At 30.2% G+C, this 19,146-nt stretch overlaps 1 protein-coding gene across 10 annotated transcripts in view; it reads right to left on the bottom strand.

Moving 5' to 3' along the window:
• Nucleotides 1-19,146, bottom strand: part of LOC118187598 (putative ATP-dependent RNA helicase TDRD12) — a 342,589-nt gene that overhangs the window by 228,042 nt on the left and 95,401 nt on the right. For all 10 annotated transcript variants that reach the window (XR_015043602.1, XR_015043603.1, XR_015043601.1 and 7 more), the window contains 3 exons: nucleotides 17,366-17,417; nucleotides 15,771-15,898; nucleotides 5,282-5,339 (listed from right to left, as the gene is read on the bottom strand). Coding sequence is in view for 6 of the 10 variants with exons in the window: in XM_085825776.1 (XP_085681902.1) it covers nucleotides 5,282-5,339; nucleotides 15,771-15,898; nucleotides 17,366-17,417 (238 nt within the window). In the remaining 4 variants the exon portion in view is untranslated. The remainder of the gene's footprint in view (nucleotides 1-5,281; nucleotides 5,340-15,770; nucleotides 15,899-17,365; nucleotides 17,418-19,146) is intronic.

The raw sequence follows: 19,146 nt of genomic DNA, 5'->3' as shown, positions 1-19,146 counted from the left end.
TCACAAAATATATTTATTAATTTTTATGTAACATTTATAGTCCAACTACAAGAAACTAATGCAACTACAGAAGCATAAAATCAATAATTATTACATTAACTTTGCATTAACAATGCCTTAAAGCAAAATTTTCACAATCAAGTGCTTATTTTGCTCTAGTGCTCCTAGACAAAAATAATTTCTATGGATATTTGAATATCTATACTTAAAATGTGCTGTTATACTTTTTGTGAATATAGTATAATAAATTGGATTTTAAAATACAAGATTTATGCTAAATTCTCATTATTATAGCATTTGATGCCACAACATAAGGGCTAATTTTAACTGTTCATACTTTGGTTCACATAAACCAACCAAGCAACTGAGCTTTAGATTAAGTTAACTGATTACAACAAAGAAATGCGACACCAACTATCTTAGGAGAGATGCTTTTGTAGAGTATCTAATGCAGTGGTTTGTAATTTGTGCTCTATTAAGTCCTAAGGGTTCCATATGCATCTCCCAAAGGCTCCACAAATGTTCAGGAAAGATATGAGATCAAAGATTTGAATTTCCCACTAAATTCAAAATCACATTTCAAAACTAGTCTACCAGTATTAGGCTGAATTTGCAGGATGAATAAAAAATCTGTCTGGGTAAGGAAAATTAGGATATATATATTCCATAAAGCTACTTCTCTGCTTAAACAGATGCTTAAAAAAAAAAAAAAAAAAAAAAAAAAAAAAAAAAAAAAAAAAACAAGAAGATGCAGACAACACTCAACTGTAATTATCATCAATTGAACCTACACTAAAAAACAGTGAACAAACATACAACCACACGAGTGTCAAACTTTCATACATTATATTAGTTATTGCATTTTCTCAGTTTAAATTTATGATTGCATAATAGAGCACTTTAAATGCACTATAAGATGCAAATTAGTAAATGTATAACAACAAAATAACAAAACAGTGTTTTGAGCAGCAATTGCTGACTGACTGCAAACTGTTCTTGATTAGCTTCCAGCTTTGTCAGAGTTGTCTTTAGACTTTGCTAGCTCTGGTTGCTCCTGTATTCGAGGGTCTGAGCCAAAACCTACAGCAGGACTTTACCAAATGAATTTTAATTTTAATTAATTAATTTTTGCATTCTGTTAATCCTGCAAGAAGCAATTATTTTTTCTGTAGCTACACAGGCTATAGTTTCTGTTAACTGAAGAACTAAACAAAAGTTTATTTTAAAACGTCTTTTGAGTTTCGAACTAAATATCCTAACTGTCTACATGGAACCAGAATTTAGAACTGAAGTAGTTAGGTTAAACACATGGTTAATAAAATTTAATTGGAACTGCCTTCTATAATAAACAATGAAAATTTCCAATAGCAAAAAACAAATGATTATTAGATAGTACTTACAGCATAAAGTCTGCTGTTATGCAATGATTTCATTTATTAAACTTAAGGATTTTTATGCATAAAGGTTTGTATGACTGCACAAAGACTGCACAACAGACTGCACAAAGAACAATTGATAGCTTGATGAAAATTATTTTTCCCAAAACACTTACACACAAAATTTTTCATACGGCTCTTTACAGATGACAGAGCACAATCAGTTTCACCACTTCAAACTACTAAGAATCCAGAATGCTGAATGGAAGGCAATAAAAAAGCTTCAAATGCATAAGCTTGCACAATTATCTCTCAATATTGGGAGCTAAACTGAAAACTAATGTTCTCTCTGATGTTATATAGTTTTCCCATCAGCCACCGAGAAATTTACAGTACCTTTGATTTCTTAAAATTACTGCAAAGCATGCATTGTTATAGTTCATAGAGCCAGATACATTTACAATTACATGGGAATTGGATCAGTTACAGTTACAGAGGGATCAGACCAAAATGTCGGCAAGTTTGGAGGCAAAAATTAACTGCCATAAACATTGCCACTTTAGTGCTATAGCATCAATCTGAGATAGATATTTACCTCAATGCTAAATGGACTAAATGGACTTTGTAACCCTGTTTTACCAGTGATGCCTCACACTCTGAGACACTCTTTCATGTTCCATTATACAAGAGATATTACAATTCACGTACAATTTCACTAAAATTATTTACATATCTACAAAATCTGTAACAGTATTTAAACTGAACTGAAGAAACAAAGTTTACAGTATGAATCGTTTTACTGCTGCTCTTATGACATAAAGTCTACCGCTGTGCAAATGGTTTCATTTATTAAAATTTAGGACTTTTATGCATGGCCAAGTATTTACAATATCAAGTGTACTGGTTCTAGATGAAAATAAATTCAGATGATATGATAAATTTCAGGCATTTTAAAATGTAATTTCATTGTATGGATAATGAATGCACAATTGTTTAGATATCTCTTTTAATTTTAAATTCCTTATACCATATATTCTTTTCCCTCCCTTAACACACTTCTAAGTGCTATTAACTTTTAAGCCTAGGGTAGGACTAAATACCTCCATCATAGAGAAAAAAATTAATTTTAAAGTTCTTCCTTTGGGGGGATGGGGTTGGGAACTGCTGATCCAAGGGAAAATGGCTTGTATTCACATTACACATGGGCTATAACCACAAGAACTCCATTCATTAAAGCCTAGCTGCCAGGAACTGAACCCAAAAGTAATTGCTAGTATTCAGCTGTTTTAACTGCTTAGCCAAGACATCATGATCATCTCTCAGTCTATCCCTTAAACTCCTTGAAATATAAGCAGAAAAAGCTATAGATCAAAAACAGTTTGTATTTTTTCTTTTTAATATGTAAATTGATCATACCTTTTATTGGGTTAATTATTTGCCCTGAACAGGGAAAAAGTTAAACAGAATTTTTTAACTTCATTATCAGATATTAGTATACATATAAAGGAAGCTTCTTGCTGTTTATCTATCAGGATGTATAATGAAAAACAGATGTATATATCTGAAGACATGAATGCTTTGGTAATAAGACAATTACCGTATTTGACAGCATATTAGATGCACTGGCATATAAGACGCACCCTTATTTAGAAAGCCACACACAAGGGAAAAAAGTTTCAATAGTCCGCGCGACAGTGCGGTACCACAATACCTGAAAATGTGGTTTCTCTCAGTTCTCACGTTTCGTAAAAGCCAAATAAACAATCGTTGAATACAATTACCACACATATTTTTAATTAAGAAAAATTAACCAACGGCAAGCTATTTTGAACATGATATGTAAATTTCAATAATGAATAAATGAATGAACGTCAAGCAATCAAACATAATACAAAATAAAGCAGAAACAACAAAAAACACAGATTCAAGGAAAACATTGCCTATCATGAAATTAGACTTTAATCACTTTCAAAACCATAAAAATCCTTTTCACTATCATCATCATCATCATCGAAAACAAGAATATCATCTTCACTACTGTTTCTGTCATCGCTAGTGTCACCTTCTTTGAATAATGCGTTGTCTTCTGTTCCGTCAAGAGCATTACTGATTCCGCACTTCTTAAAGGACTTAACAATTACTTCAGCCTTTACGTCCTCCCAAGATCTTTTTACCCACTCGCACACTTGTGAAACAGAGGATTGCTTCATTCTACCTGAGGGTGTGAGGGCGTGATGTGGCTCTCCTATCCACTTGTTCCATCGTTCTCGCACTTTTTCCTTAAATGGCTTATTCACCAATACATCTAAAGGCTGCTTTTGGCTAGTCAGTCCACCAGGAAGAACAGCTATCTGATTATCAGCTTTCTGGTATTCTTTATGGTTTCAGTTCTATGGGCTCTAAACTGATCCAAAACCAAAACAGAGGGTTTTCTTAAGAGTCCAACAGGTCGCCTCGCCCATACGTTCTGTAACCACACTTTCATTTCAGCTTCATCCATCCAGCCTTTCGGATGAACATGAACAATGACACACGTTGGAAGATTTTCTTTCGGATGAGTTTTTCTTTTGAATATGAAAAACGGCGGTAGTTTTGTGCCATCAGCACAACATGTTAGAACTACCGTATATTGGGTTTTTTCATGACATGTGGTTTTTATGGTTATTGATTTAGACCCTTTAATACTCAGAGTCTTATTGGATGGTACATCAAATGTAAGTGGAATTTCCTCCATATTTCCTATTTGACCGAGCTCAAAAGAAGTTTTCTTGCGTGCATTTATAACAAACTTATGAAATGCTAGTATTTTTTCTTCATAATCTGCTGGCATTTTCTATTCAATAGTTGTTTTTGTGCGCATTGATAAGTCTTACCTTTTTATGAACCTGTAGCACCAGCCCTCAGACCCTGAAAAGTTCTGATTCCAATGTTTTTCTGCAAATCCTTTGGCCTCATTGATTATCATTTTGGTTGAAACACTTATCCCAGATTTTACGGCATTTTCAAGTTCAGGCCAAGATGGAGCTGGGCATTGAAGGTTATGTTTTTGTTTTTTTGGCAGTCTTCAGTTGATCTTCCTGCAGTCGCCAAGTACGCATAATTTTTTCAGTAGGTGGTGGAACGAAATGCCTTGCTGCTGCTCTGTTTCCATGCACTTTGGCGTAGTTTAACACTCCTAGTTTACACTGAATTGCATAGCATTATCTCTTGTTTCCTGTAGTCATATTTTCCAGGGTATTTTTTTAAACAAATAGTTTTAAGCACCAATACTGACACGTTTATACAGAGTAGCACCGATGTGTCGGCTGAGTCAAAGAAAGTCTTATGTAAAGAAGGAAAGGCTACATAGACGTAATGTGACTGTCGAACCTGTTCGAACTTCGACATGAGCTTCGAGCTTTGGCACTTTTTGGCAACAGATATTTCATGCATGCGCAAAATAATTATGGTAGATGTAGAAAAAGTTATGTGTGTCTAGACCTTTATCCAGGCTAAAAATAGCATTCAGTATTGAAAGTTATCCTTCACGTATAAGACACAGGTAACTTTTTTGAGACCAAATTTAGGAAAAAAAGTGTCTTATATGCTGTCAAATACGGTAAATCAAGGAAAATCATATTATGCAAAGAATGCTGAAATATGTACATATATGATTTTCTCTTCATAATTAAAAACCTCACAAAAATTGCTTTTAAATGTAATTAGCATTTAACCCACACAGATCAGATCAATCAAGCCTCATGCAGAAAATAACTGCAAAAATAATTTTAAATGCACATTCTCTGATCTCTTATGAATATGTTCATCATACTAAGTTAACCTTGTTTATATTTGTCGCATATTATAAAGACACATAGGATATTATAACACTTCAGAAAATAATTAAAAAAAAAAAAAAATCTTACCTTATTCAAGTTAAGGATGCGTTGAACTGCACTTTCTTTCTGACTTTCACTTAGATGCCTAAAAATATGTTATACACATGGAAAATAAAATCTGCTATATTAAGTATTGTTCAAATACTGGAATGAATAAAAAAAATTACATCGGAAATTTTGATTAATTTCACAAATTTTATTAAATGCAAGTAATCTGAAATTCTATTAAGTGCAAGCAAATGCCTAATCCTAAAGTGTAAATTAATGCAACTCCACAGTATATGCAAAATGATCTTTTAATATAGTGGTAAATGCTCATGTACAATGTGCAAATCCTATTTAAAAATAGTAAATCATTATATGCAAATTTCATATCAAAATAGCAAATTATTTGTAAGTTTCTATACTGGTGCTTATTTATATGTTATTTAAATAAATCTAAATTTGTAGTTTCATACAGTGATTAATTCATTATGATAAAGTATAAAGATTATCCAAAAAAAGGGGGAGCTATCTTACTAAATTATCTTCTAGAAACTAATTAACAGTTCACATAAGAGAAACTATAGAACATGCAAGATTCAAAAGCCAAATCTATGACAAAGTTTTAGCATTTGATAGCTCTAGCAAACCAAAGAATTTATGACTGAATAGAACTGCATGAAAACTTCACTTAACATGAATTCAAAATGCATAAATATCAGCACAATTAAGTGAAATGATATTATTTTCCACTTAAAGAATTATGACTTCCTTTTAAATATTACTTGAAATATTTCACGGTGAAATAAATTTTCTGATTCAGATGCTAAAGCAAAAAGACTTAAGCTAGTTTTCAAACATATTAGACAATATGGAAATTTTGTTTTATGTCAACTCTAATGTGATACACGAAGTCCTGAAATCTTATTAGTGATTGCTAAGTATTATAATTCCATTGTATTATAATTGGTCATCATGCAATGGAATAATGGTCAAACATATTATTATTTGTAAAAAAGGATTTGAAATGTTTAATTATTATTATTATTTAGACAAAATGCATAAGAGCTACAGACTAAAGCTCCACCAAAATTTCAATCAACAGCACATCAGATGAGTGAAACTGAAAGTCTCATACTCCTTATGTCATGATACTAAACATTTGAGAAAACTTTCAAATTAATGGATTTTTACAGTTCCATCATTCCATAAAAATACCTGTATTGACAAATATCTGTATCAAACATATATTTTGTATGTTTAACAGGTTTGTACAGGAAACATGTATTTGTCATATTTGACAAATGTCTGTATCAAATTCAGAATTTGAATTTAGGACCAACAACATTATGCAATCATCTCCTATTAACCCCTGGATTATCAGAAAGCTATGATTTAGAGATGAGATAAAAGTTTTATACATAAATAAAAAGATTTCACATGTAAGATCCTATGCTCTGCAAAAGTGGTTGTCAAAACTTCAGCCAAGAACTCCAATTCTTGATAATTTGCATTAGAATTAAGCTACCAGCAATACTTTCTTTACAAAATGAACAGGTAAAATAAGGTTATTAGTATCATATGTCTCACAAATCAAAAGTATTTTTAAAAAAATGTTCTCAACTTTAAAGTTTTTAGCTTGTAAACTTCATGAGATGGCCTAATATATCAAATGCATAATCAGTTACTTACACAAATTACATGACTTAAGATGTATCTATTTATACCTCAAACTTGAAAATTCAAGCATGCAGGTAACCTTTATATGTAATGAATATATTCAGTAAAGGTTAGCAAATTTATATAATGACAAAAAATTTTATCTCAGAATACTTACTCAGAAAATCATGTATACAAGTACTTCTGACATTTTAAGTGGTATTAAAAAATGTTTCCTTACTTATGCCAAAAACAAATATATATATACTTCAATTTTTTCTTTAAAAAAATCATTTACCCGTAAATACAGTTATGCTCCTACCTGTGCTTTTTCATATTTCAAAAACCTTACTAAATTTAAACTGTAAAATGCTTTAAAAGTGAAAAAAGAAAATGATGTTAAATACTTTAGGTGAAGTTAAAAGTTAAGTCACTGTTAAGTGAAAAATCCAAGTCACTTTTAAAATAATTAATACAGTGTTCACTCATTCTTCTTACAGATGTTTGTGAAAGCAGTAAAATGGACCTAAATTGCCAGTACAGAGATCTGCTCAATGTTAAAAGCTATTGATTTAATAAGGTACACTTTTTGGTCATTCAAGAAACAGTGGTATTAATAAAAGAATGTACTGAAAGCAGATGAGATTCAGAAAACGAGCTGCTGCAAAATTTTTCATTTCTTATGGATGGGTAAATAAACTTAATATTCAACTTTTAAAGTAAGACAAACATGTATAGAAAAATGGTTTCCAAGACAGATAAGAAAACAAACACTTTCTCTATTTAAAACAAAAAGCTGGCAAAAGAATTAATTTTGATTATGAGCCTTTTACTTTGCTCACTCATGGTATTTTTTGTTATAATTAAAAGTTTGCTATCAATTTTTAAGCTACTCTCCTATAAACTTTTTTTAAATTCGATTTAGATTTTTTTTTTTAAATTTAATGTTGAAATGATTCTTTCCACGTATCTCTGCTCAAAAAAAAAAAAAAAAAAAAAAAAAAAAATTAAAAAATTAAAATTTTAATATTTGGACGAACAGATAGAGTAAAAAAATCTTTTTAAGGAAATTCCTATGAAATTTATGTAATTTTTGTCTTTTTTTGCTGACTTTTTAAAAATCACTCGGTTTTTCAACAATCTAATGTTTATTATTTTAAAATTTCAACATCTAAATAGGTATTAGTTCTGACATTTTCACAAATTACAAAACAATTACTTTACACTCTTTGAACACTAGAATAATAAAGAATTTAAAATTGAAAAAAAAAAAAAAAAAATCTACTTAAACAGATATGCTGTATTATGAACCAAAAGAGAAGAAAATAATGGTTCTTCCTTTGCCCATTGCTATAAAATAATTCAAAAGAAAATAATGGTTATGATTAGTCATCATATCACTCACATGGCTGAAAATAACTACTTAAGGATATTAAACTACAGCTTTCCTTTGCCATTTTATAAGCCCTATTCCTCTCTCCTTTTTTATACATAGACTTTGTATTTACAGTTCATTTCCTTAATCTTAAGGTATTTAAGATATGATTAGACTTGAAATTATCTGCAACGAAATCTACTATGTCATTTCCATTTCATGAATTTATATATATTTTTCTCAGCATTTCATTTTAAAAGTTGATTTTCTTAATTTTATAGTGATATGTTAATTAGGAAACTTATAATTATTTTTTAAAACTAGCCACTTCTCTATAAACTTTTACTTTACACACATTCATGATGTTTGGTGCTATGATCAAACTCTGCAACTGAATTTAAAACTATTTCTTGATAAGCTATGCCACTCAAATTTTGCACTCACATTCACTGTGGATAACAATACAATACAATGAACTAATTTTTTTTCAATGTTTGATTTTGATTCTTTTAAATTTGAAGCTGAAGTGATATAATCATCTAATGAACAAATTATAACTCTCAGAATTTTATTGTTTGCACTACCAGATAGAGTGGATGGGGAAAAACCTTTAAATGAAATTTATGAGATTTTTAGCATAATTTCTGACTTTCTGACAAAACTACTGTATTTTATGATTACTTGACATAATCAGAAGTACAAGAGTGATTATTCACTATTGAAAAATGATTTTTTAGCTGAATAATGTGACTGATAATAAGTCATCGAGACTAGAAAATCAAAAATTGGCTTTAAAGTATGATAGAAAAAAATTTATTTTTATTTCCTAAAAAGCGCAATTTTATACAAGGTAACCAAAAATGTTCTTGTTGTTACTGATGCCTCATTTAATGAAGTGATCATAAGAGGAATTAAAGAGATTTACATGCTGGAGAAGTGATAGAAGGTTAGTGAGACCTCTGACCTGCACTGATACAGACATTTTTCACACACACGGCAATTACAACTCATCCAATGTTTAATGGAAATGAAGATATCATTGCAGCTCATTTGTGATTATTTGCTGCATGACCTTAAGGTGGGCTTATCAGCAGCTACATCAAGTGGCTAAATATATCAGGCATTTCAGGAAGATGGTGTCAATGAACACATGGCTCCAGAAATTCAGGTCAGGAGATTTGAGCCATTCTGATGAATTTTGCATTGGATGACTGCAAGTGTTGGATGAGGAGGATCTGAAGGCAACTGTAGAGAATAGCAGTCAAATGTGTGGTGAATCTGCAAAATACATCCAGGAAACCAAGGAAACAATCAGGCTTCACCTGCACTGCATAGGGAAGATGTATAAGTAGATGCCCATACACTGTTGGCAGCAAACAAGAACCAACAAGTGACAGCTTATTTGTTACTGCAACCTCAGCATTGCAACGCATCAATGTTTGGTCGGGTGCTCATAAGTGACAAAAAGTGAGTCCAGTATGACACCTCCAAGCATACCAGACATTACACACCACCATATAATCTCATGCCTTCCAGCTTAAGACCACATCTTTACCAAGATCATGTTCTTTGCTTGGTGAACTAGTCAGCAAGTGTTACATTAAGAGCAACTTTTACCTGGCAATACCATAGTGAGGACCTGTACTTACAATATTTGCAATATGCAATGCAGAACAAGGAACCAGAATTGGTTGAGGGTGTGCAATAACCTCCACGACAATCAGAGACCCAATGTAGTAAAAACAATCATAGCTACTATTCAGTGACTTGGAGACACTGTGCTTGCCAAATCGAGCACCCACAAATAACCACTTGTTCCATTCCCTGGACGGTTCCACCTCTGTGGGAAATCCTTCAACAATGAAACAGACATGAAGCCTACACTATGTACTTCTTTGTGTTGAAAACTAATGAGTTCTATCATACAGGAGCAGGACCACTAGCAAAAATTGCTGGATATTGAGAGAGATTAATTTGAGGCTTAACACTGAATAACATAAAAGTGTTGGTTACCTTGTATATTGTTATTGTTTTACATTATTTTTTTTAAATAATATAGCAAATATAAGGAATGAAGGATAGCACAAGTTGAACTACGAAGTCCCAACACAGAAGAGTAATCAAAGACAAAGGGAAATTAAGAATAGAGAAAATTAGGGAAGGTGAGCTTCGGTGGGGAAAGCAGACAAAAGGATACTGAAACAAAAGAGTCAATATAGTAGTAAATATTAAAAGCTTATATAACACTGTTGTTTCATAAATAATTTTAAAAGACAAGAGGTTGTGAAAGCCATTGTATTATGAAAAACAAACATGAATATGATGAACTGAGAAAGTGTTATACGGCAAAAGTAACCAAATTCACAGATGCACAATAAAATAACTTCCATTCTAGAAACTTATTTTTATGCAATAAATACAATAAATTCAAATAATAAGCTGAATGATTGTTTAAAACTGTGGTTTACACATAGATTTAGCAACAAATTTCCAAAATTTTGAGTACATTTACAAAAAACTGAAACATTTGTAAATAACAAATTTTGCATTTTGCAGACTATTCAAAAAATTATTAATCTTGAATAGTTTTTGTCTTACCAAGTTAAATATGTGGCCCTTCCTAGATTTAGATTATTCTAATGCTGGCAAATATTTTCAAAATACCCTTGCCCTTTTAAAATGTTTTATTTATGACAATTATTCATATCCTCTAAGAATTTCTGGATTTAATAATAACAGTAGATGGAGTTCACACTTCAGCCTTCTTGAAGGTTATGCTTTCAAGGTATGTAAAAGCATGGCCATGAAGTCAAGGTCAAAAAAAATTTTTTTTTTCAATGCAGACAGACAGTATTTTTGTTGACACAGTGTTTTGAAAGGTTGGATCAATCAGCTGGGATGGTTGATTGCCTTTTATTATTTACAACAGCAATCTGTAGTTGCTTCATTAGAAGTCACACGGCTTGAATTTGACATAAAATGTTAAATAATAATCAGTATGGAAGTCATGGAAAAGGTACATAAATGTCAGATAAGCAAAATTAATGATATCTCTAAAAATTTGGTCAAAATTAAAAACTTTGAAAGACAAAAATCAAAAAAAAAATATATATATATATATAAAAATAAAATTTAAGGACATATGAATGCTATTAATGTCTTTTAATGAATACTGACACTAAAAAATATCTATAAAACTGTATCAAAGGGAAGTTCTAAGAAGATGGTCCTATATGAAAAATGTAGCTCACTAATATTCAAATGTTATTAATTGCTAAGATCATAACCTCAACTTAAGAATATGGATGCCATTTGACTCAAATGTATGGAGTTTGGGCACAGATAGCTCTTCAAACTTTATTCTGCTTACTGATGTGAATAAGTTTTCTAATACGAGGTGCATCCAATGCAGAAAAAGATGTACATGTGAAAATCTTAATTTCATTTCCAATGCATGACTAAGAACTTAACAGAGATTAGAAAAACCCATTACATGCATTATATGTGTGCCTATCACACTTCATTCGGTAAAGATTTATAAAATAATTCTCACTATTTTGATCACATGCTGACTTGACTGCTTTATAGGAAATTACCCCAAAATACAGAAAAATTATTTAATAAGTAGCAATTTAAAAAATGAAATATTTTGGTAAGGTTCTCTTAAGCATTTACAACTTATATATGTATATTTGATCAAGAGAGAATAATTAAATCAAAATTGAAAGTAAGCAATGCACCTTTCAAGATCACCAAAATGCACATATAAAAATTGAAACAAAAACACCTAAATAAAATTAATATAACCAACATAATTTTATTGAATTATTTTTAAAATTTTGAAATGTTTATATTTTATTTTAATTTTGATATATGTATTTCCTGTTAGAGGACTCCCACTTTCCAAGATCTAATTTTGATTTAATTATTATCTCTTGATTTATTTATTAATTTTGCAGCTGTTGTATCGTAAATTAAAATATGATGTTTAGCTTAAGAGTGATTCTCTTGACGAACGCGGCGTTCCCATTTGTCTGTGTGATGATGACATAACTCTTTATTACATATGTATATATGTGTAAATTTTTTTTAATTCTTCGCCCTTTTTTCTGCTGTATTTTTAAGTTAATCATTAAAAATGTTCATTGATGTTACAATCTGTTTAGGCTCATTTAGTTTTTCAGCAGCATACTGGGCAACTTTAATAACACATATCATCTTAATTTAAAACTTCTCACCTTTCATTTATATAAACATATATAAATGCATATATATGTAATGAAACTGTGGTTCGATGATATGACATGAAAGATTTGATTATGAATGAGGCACAAACTTGCATTAAAAATTACGGTTAAACAGAACTTTTCCAATGATTCACTGTGAGCACAGAATAACAAACCCATGTAGATTTCTTCATAATTAGAACTGGCCACAGAATGTAATGACAGAACATTTTTAGAGGCACTGGAATAAGAACGCTGAGACGTAGATGCATAGAAATACTGATTGCGTATATACTTGATGCTTAGAGCATCCATACATTTTGAAGAAGGAACAGTCGAGCTGGATTAAGTTCTTTTTATTTATTTAAATTTTTATTTTGTGGCCACAATTCACTTAGCACTCCACTCGTGCCTATTAAAGAACATTTACAATTTTGATATTATTCCCATAGAAACGAAAGTAGCAGCACACACACAATTGCAGAAAGACGTATGGCCAAGAGGAAAGCACAAGCAAAAGTGACGCATCAGTTCATAGAAAGAAGGGAGGGAGTCAGTTTTAGTTATGGTTTATATTTTGGTGATTGGTCAAGAGGCATCTGCATTAATGGTTATGTAAGATTGCATTATTAATTTGAATGACGCAGTTTAGACTTAAGCGCTATTTTTAGGACAGATAGATGAAGTTCCCAAATGAAATTAAAAATAAAAGAGGTTATAGTGAATTAAATTTAGAAGTTTTCATATTTTTTATCTTATATATATATATATATATGTGATAAAAGCAAACTTAGACGTAATGACGAGCAGAATTTTGATGGTGTAGAAGTGTTGATCCATACTGAATAGGAATTTAGAAGATATAAACAAACTTAGAAGTAATAATGAGCAGAATTTTGATGGCGTAGAAGTGTTGATCCATACTGAATAGGAAACTGGACACGAAGGCAAATTAAATCTTTATTTTATATTTCAACAAACATGTTGTGGCCACAATCAAGTTGGCACATCAAATGTGCCTATCCTATTACGTTTTTTGTAAATTTGCAATAAGAAAGAAGGAGCAGACAGGCAGCAGTCCAGCTAAGCCAAAGCATAGAAAAGCAAGTGCATTATGTTCAAGGTGAAATCTTTATTCAGACTGAGTTAGTTTTGGTTCTCAATGCATTTTGATTGGATAGTTAATATTGCTGTAAAATTACTATTGGATGCTGAGTTTTAGTACCATTTACATCACCAGAATTATATAAGAGTCATATGACATGGGTTAATCTAGAAATGATGCAGTGCAGAGAGAGGTTACTATTTTTAGAATTGAGAAGGGAAATTTACATTGCTAATTTAATCTTCTACATATTCTTTATTTTTCTTACATATTGCTTCCCTCCCTTTTCTTTAAAAGGCTTCTCTGTTGCTACCCCTTTTGCCCCTTAAATTCTAATTTAAATAATTTATTATTGTCCTCATCTTGTGTTTCACTGTTCAAATTACAATTGAACTTTCATAATTATCAAGTCTACCAGTTTAACCCTTTGAGGGGCGGTGGTCGCGCCCTGAAACCACCAATTTTCGAAATTTTTCCCGCTCTTGTTTCCAAACTGTTTGAGTGAAAACCGATTGATTACTTATCTTTTGCCTCTAAATAACGCAAAATTACAGCAGAACTATACATTTTATAGGTCTTAGTATTTTAAATTGGATGCCTTTTAAAATTCATTTTCAGTGAGAAAAAATAACTTCCTTTTAGTTATATTAATAACTTAAAATTTAAAAATTTTTTTATCGTACATCATTATTTCTATCATAAACAATAAAAATACAGCAATAATTAAACTGCATATATAAACAACCTGTGTATATTTATGGTATTTCCTTTGTGGTTTCAGGGCGCGACCACTGCCTGACTAGAGCATTGCATTACAATGCTCACATTCCCCTAGAGGCTCAGTGGTCACGCCCTAAACCACTGCTCTCTATAGTAATGTTTGCTGTTTTGAAATAGAAGTGTTTATTTTCACCCGGATATAGATAAGGGGTTTTGAAATCACAGAGTTATTGTATTACCAAGCAATACATGCACCTGCCCCCATAAAATATTTTTTGTTTCCACACATTTTTCTCTGCTTTCAACATGCTTGCTCTCTACTGTGATTTTCTAAATTATTTGTGTGGTTCCAAAAAACTGCAAATATATTTTTGAATAATTAAAAATAGAAATCGCGCAAAAATTTAATTAAATTTAAAATATTTTGCCAATATTTTATTTTCTACTGTTGAGATTCAAAATGCCTCGCAAAGGGTTAGAAATAGCTGATGCATTAGCATTACTTGAAGAATTACCTTCAGATCCAGAATCAGTGGTCTCTGAGGATAAAAGTGAAGGAGAAGGAAATACTCCTTTACCCCCCTTCCCTCCTGCTTATGGAAATATAGAAGATGAAAGTGATGATCAGTCAGAAAATGATGATATAAATTTACCAGGTCCTTCCAGAATTGCAGATGTAACATGGAATAAAATGCAGAATGTAGTGAAATTGTGCAGTGTTGGCTTGTGCATGTACCAAAAAGATAAAACATGCTATGAACAGTTCCATAAAAAATAACTTAGTTTTTTGACATTAAAAAAATTACTGATCTTTTTAATATTCTATTGAGTTTTTTTTTATCTATTTATCCCAATTTCCTTATTATGTACGTTCTTATGTTTTCACTGCTGCAGAAAAATTACATAAATTTAAATTTTTTTCTGATGAGATACTTTGTAAAATAAAGTAAAAAATTTATATTTGATGCAATTTTTAAATGCAGTTTTATTGTTATTCGCAAATTTTGTCATTCATTTGAAATGCGTACGAAAAAAGGTAAGTTGTTTTTTCCTGCTAACTCAGCAAGTTTCAAAGTCCTAGACGCATGCTGGTTTCACAGCAAAACCACCACCCACAGATTAATGGGCGGGAGTAGATTTTTTTTAAATTCACATATTATTTGTCTCTGGGATCATAATATTCGATTTCTAGTGTTTTTAGTTAAAAAAAATTTTAAATAATATAGCGCACGTCAAAGGGTTAAAGAGAGAGGTTACCATATTTAGAATTGAGAAGGGAAATTTACGTTGCTAATTTAATCTTCTACATTTTTTTTCATACATACATTTATATATGGTATAATATATATATATACATTTATATATGTTAAATATATATATATTCTTTTGGCTTATAATATATATAAGCCAAAAGAAAAGCCTTAGTTTTTAAAAATAATGATAAATTACCTTTCTAATGAACCCTGTAATTTATTGGACTGTGTTTGTTCATCTAATTTTTCCTTAGCTTCTTCAAATAACTTAATAGGACTGCATTCTTGAGTTTTTTTAATTCCAGAATCTTCAGCAGGATAATTCTAAATAACAGAAAAATAAATCAACGACAGCATATGTTTCAAAGTTTAAGTTATATAACAAATTCCAAATATCCAGACTATCTGGAATTGCCGCCCATCCAAACATGAAAAGTTTAGAAAACTGGCCAATCTTTCTGTTGAATAGAAACATATTTTCTGCATTCATGTGAGAAAATTTAGTCTCCCCCCCTCGAATTTTATATTTTATTTCAACACATGCAACACAGTTAAAAATATTGTTCTTTATATTCAGTTTACACCTATGAATAAAAAAAACTTAAACAAGATCTAATTTACACTAAAGAATAACATACAATAACTTTGTTATACTGCAAGAATTTCTTAATAGAGAAGTAAATGACATTAAATCAACATTTAATTTTTAGGCAGGGAGCTTTAGTATGGCTGAAGAATAATTCTTGAAATAAACAAAGAACAGTAGACCTGGACATAACTACTAATAATTTTTCATTAATGTGTACAGACTACATATAAGCTTACTAATGTAGGTCAACCTAAACTTTGTACAGAGAGTGTTTACACATTTTTAAAACAATTTTATAAAAAAAAAAAAAAAAAAAAAAAGTGTTGGAATAAAAATTTCTGGCAACAACTTCCTTAATTTGTTTGCGTTTTAGTCTATGTGTTATATGTTTAATTAAATAGCCTGGCTCAGTAAAAGTAGGCGGCCAGTGTAAATCTGATTCAAAATCCGGTTGTGACCACATGTGTGCTGATAATGACCACGTGTTTCTGAGACTCCTTTGCTAATGCTTTTTCTTCTTTTCCCTCTTTCTAGTAATTTCGTTCTCTTGATGAGGAGCGACCTTTAGCTGTCCTTGAAACTGATTGAGTGTTTTAATATATGTATGCCAAATACAAGGTTGTTATTGCGATTTTAACAACTTATTTATTTGAAATGAGAAATAGGGTCAGCTATTTTTTAATTTATTCTTGTTTTACAATGTTGCATGTAAACAAGCTGTGGACTGAAAGGTACATTTTTGAGCTTTCAGAAGAGAAATATTCCTATTCCATAACTGAGAAATGTTGTGAAGTGCATGGTATTAAAATTTCTATGCGCAAAAGAAAAAACATTAATTACAAGGGGGAAAACTATTATTACTTCTACATGGAAAAAAGACAGCAAATAAATACCCGGAAAAAGTACACACCGTTTCTAATGCTTCTAAAGTTAAATAGTTGCCAACAAGTTGAAATCTGCCTATGCAGAAATCAATTGCAAATTCTTTAAATACATAAATAAAATATTAAACCAATATTTACAACTTAAAAAAGCAAAAAAAAAAAAAAAAAAAAAAATGTAATGTTCACCAGCTTTTGAAATAAAAAAAATCAAAATAAATAAAAAGCAGATTTAATTTTACTGGGCCTATGAACAAGCAATCTTGATAATTTGTAGAAAAAGACTTTTGTTAATATTTACAACTATATGAACTTCCTTACTATATTTTCTGGAATCTTCTGTTTTTGTGCATTAACAATCACAACATTTGACCTAAGAAGAAAATTCAAATATATGGAAAATGTCAGCACATAAAATCATTTAATTGAATTTAAATTCATTAAACACTGTTTCTGGTTTTTTAAACATAATATATATAATCAAACTTTGATAGCATGTCATTAGCAAAGCTCATTAAAAGATGTATTAAATTATATGACTTCCAAAACACAAATATTTTAAAGGGGGCATATTACTTTAGTTCCTGTGTGTGTGCATATATGTTCAAGAGGTGTTCAAATGAAAAGGTACAAAACATCGTAACAAATAAACAGGTTGAAATTTCACATCTATACCATTCCTCCTATAATAAAGGTTAAAGAATGGTTTTCATAGATTCATATTGTTAGATAAAATCTCATAGAGTACTCCAGCTATTTTTAAATGTAAATTAATAAAATTAATGAAATTTGATTATTTTTTAAGGTGTCTAAAAATGATGATTAAAATTTCTCATTCTTCTTCCTCAATGTATATATTCTTAACACATTTTATTTAATTATTAATGGTATTACTTAAAACTTTTTCGAAATGTTAGAAAACCAGTTAGTAAGTTTTATAGTAGTAAATCTGAAATCTCTTCTTTTGTCAAAAAGTCTTAATTCTTTTAGAATAACAATGCATAGATCTATATAATTTACTTTGAATTGATTTGAGTTGATCTTGTTTAATTCCAGGTATTCAAGGTAAATACTACCATTTTTAATGGGATTAAAATTGTTAAAGGATATATCATCAACATAATTGTAGCTGATTTTTTTAAATCATTGTTTGGTAGTGAACAAAAAAATTTGAATTCTTTAAATAATAAATATAGATTACAACAGATGAGTAATTCGTGCCCATTGAGATTCCTCCAACTTGTAGAAATAAAGTATCTTGAAATTTAATGTAATTATGAAAGAGCAAATGATTTAGATAATTTTTCCAACAATTACAATCTAAAATCTTAAACATGTCTGGAAAAAATTCTGCAAGTTCTAAAAGACTGTTAAAAATTTCTTGAAATGGTAGGGAAACATGTAGATTCTCAAAAGCATAGCAACTGACATTATTTATTTTCAGACTCTTAATTGCATTAATAATAGGCATGTGGCTGTAAATGATCTGGCTGTAGTGGTTTTCTTCATTAGCTTTCTTCAAAACTAAGCTTATGAATCTTGTTCAGTTTAACTGAAAAAATGTAATCGAAATACTTCTCCCATTAGCAATAAATCTGAATTTAATAGGGTGCTTGTGAAATTTAGGAAATTGGTTTGGAAATATATTATTCTCAGAATTAAGTGAAAAATGCAACAGGGTTCATAGCCACATTTTAGTTAAAAAAATAAGCACCTATAAGCACTTTTCAAGCACATTTTAAGAAATAAAATAAGCACCTGTCTAATTGCATTATATACAACTGCATAAACTTAAAAATTAGACTTTTAATTTAAAATATGAGAAATGCAGTATTTATTAAGAGAGAATAAGCATTACCTCAAACATGGAAAATAATTACTCTTTTTTTTTTTTTTTTTTTTTAAATTTTAAATAACAGTTCAATTTACAGAACTAGTTTACAATGAGAGAAAAAAAAAAACTATGCAGAACTAAACTATATTACAAGATTTAATGATGAAATTTCAGTTCAAAATAGAGAAAATAAATAATAATAAGGCATATTTATTGTATTCGCTTGGAATCTAATAATAAATACAATTTATTTTTCCACTCATATTGA

This window comes from Stegodyphus dumicola, chromosome 10, assembly GCF_044657685.1.
Source record: "Stegodyphus dumicola isolate Sdum_Otavi_A_Nest chromosome 10, ASM4465768v1".
Lineage (NCBI taxonomy): Eukaryota > Metazoa > Arthropoda > Arachnida > Araneae > Eresidae > Stegodyphus > Stegodyphus dumicola.
Note: the sequence above shows the minus strand (reverse complement) of the source record. Positions and strands in the feature narration are given on the sequence as shown.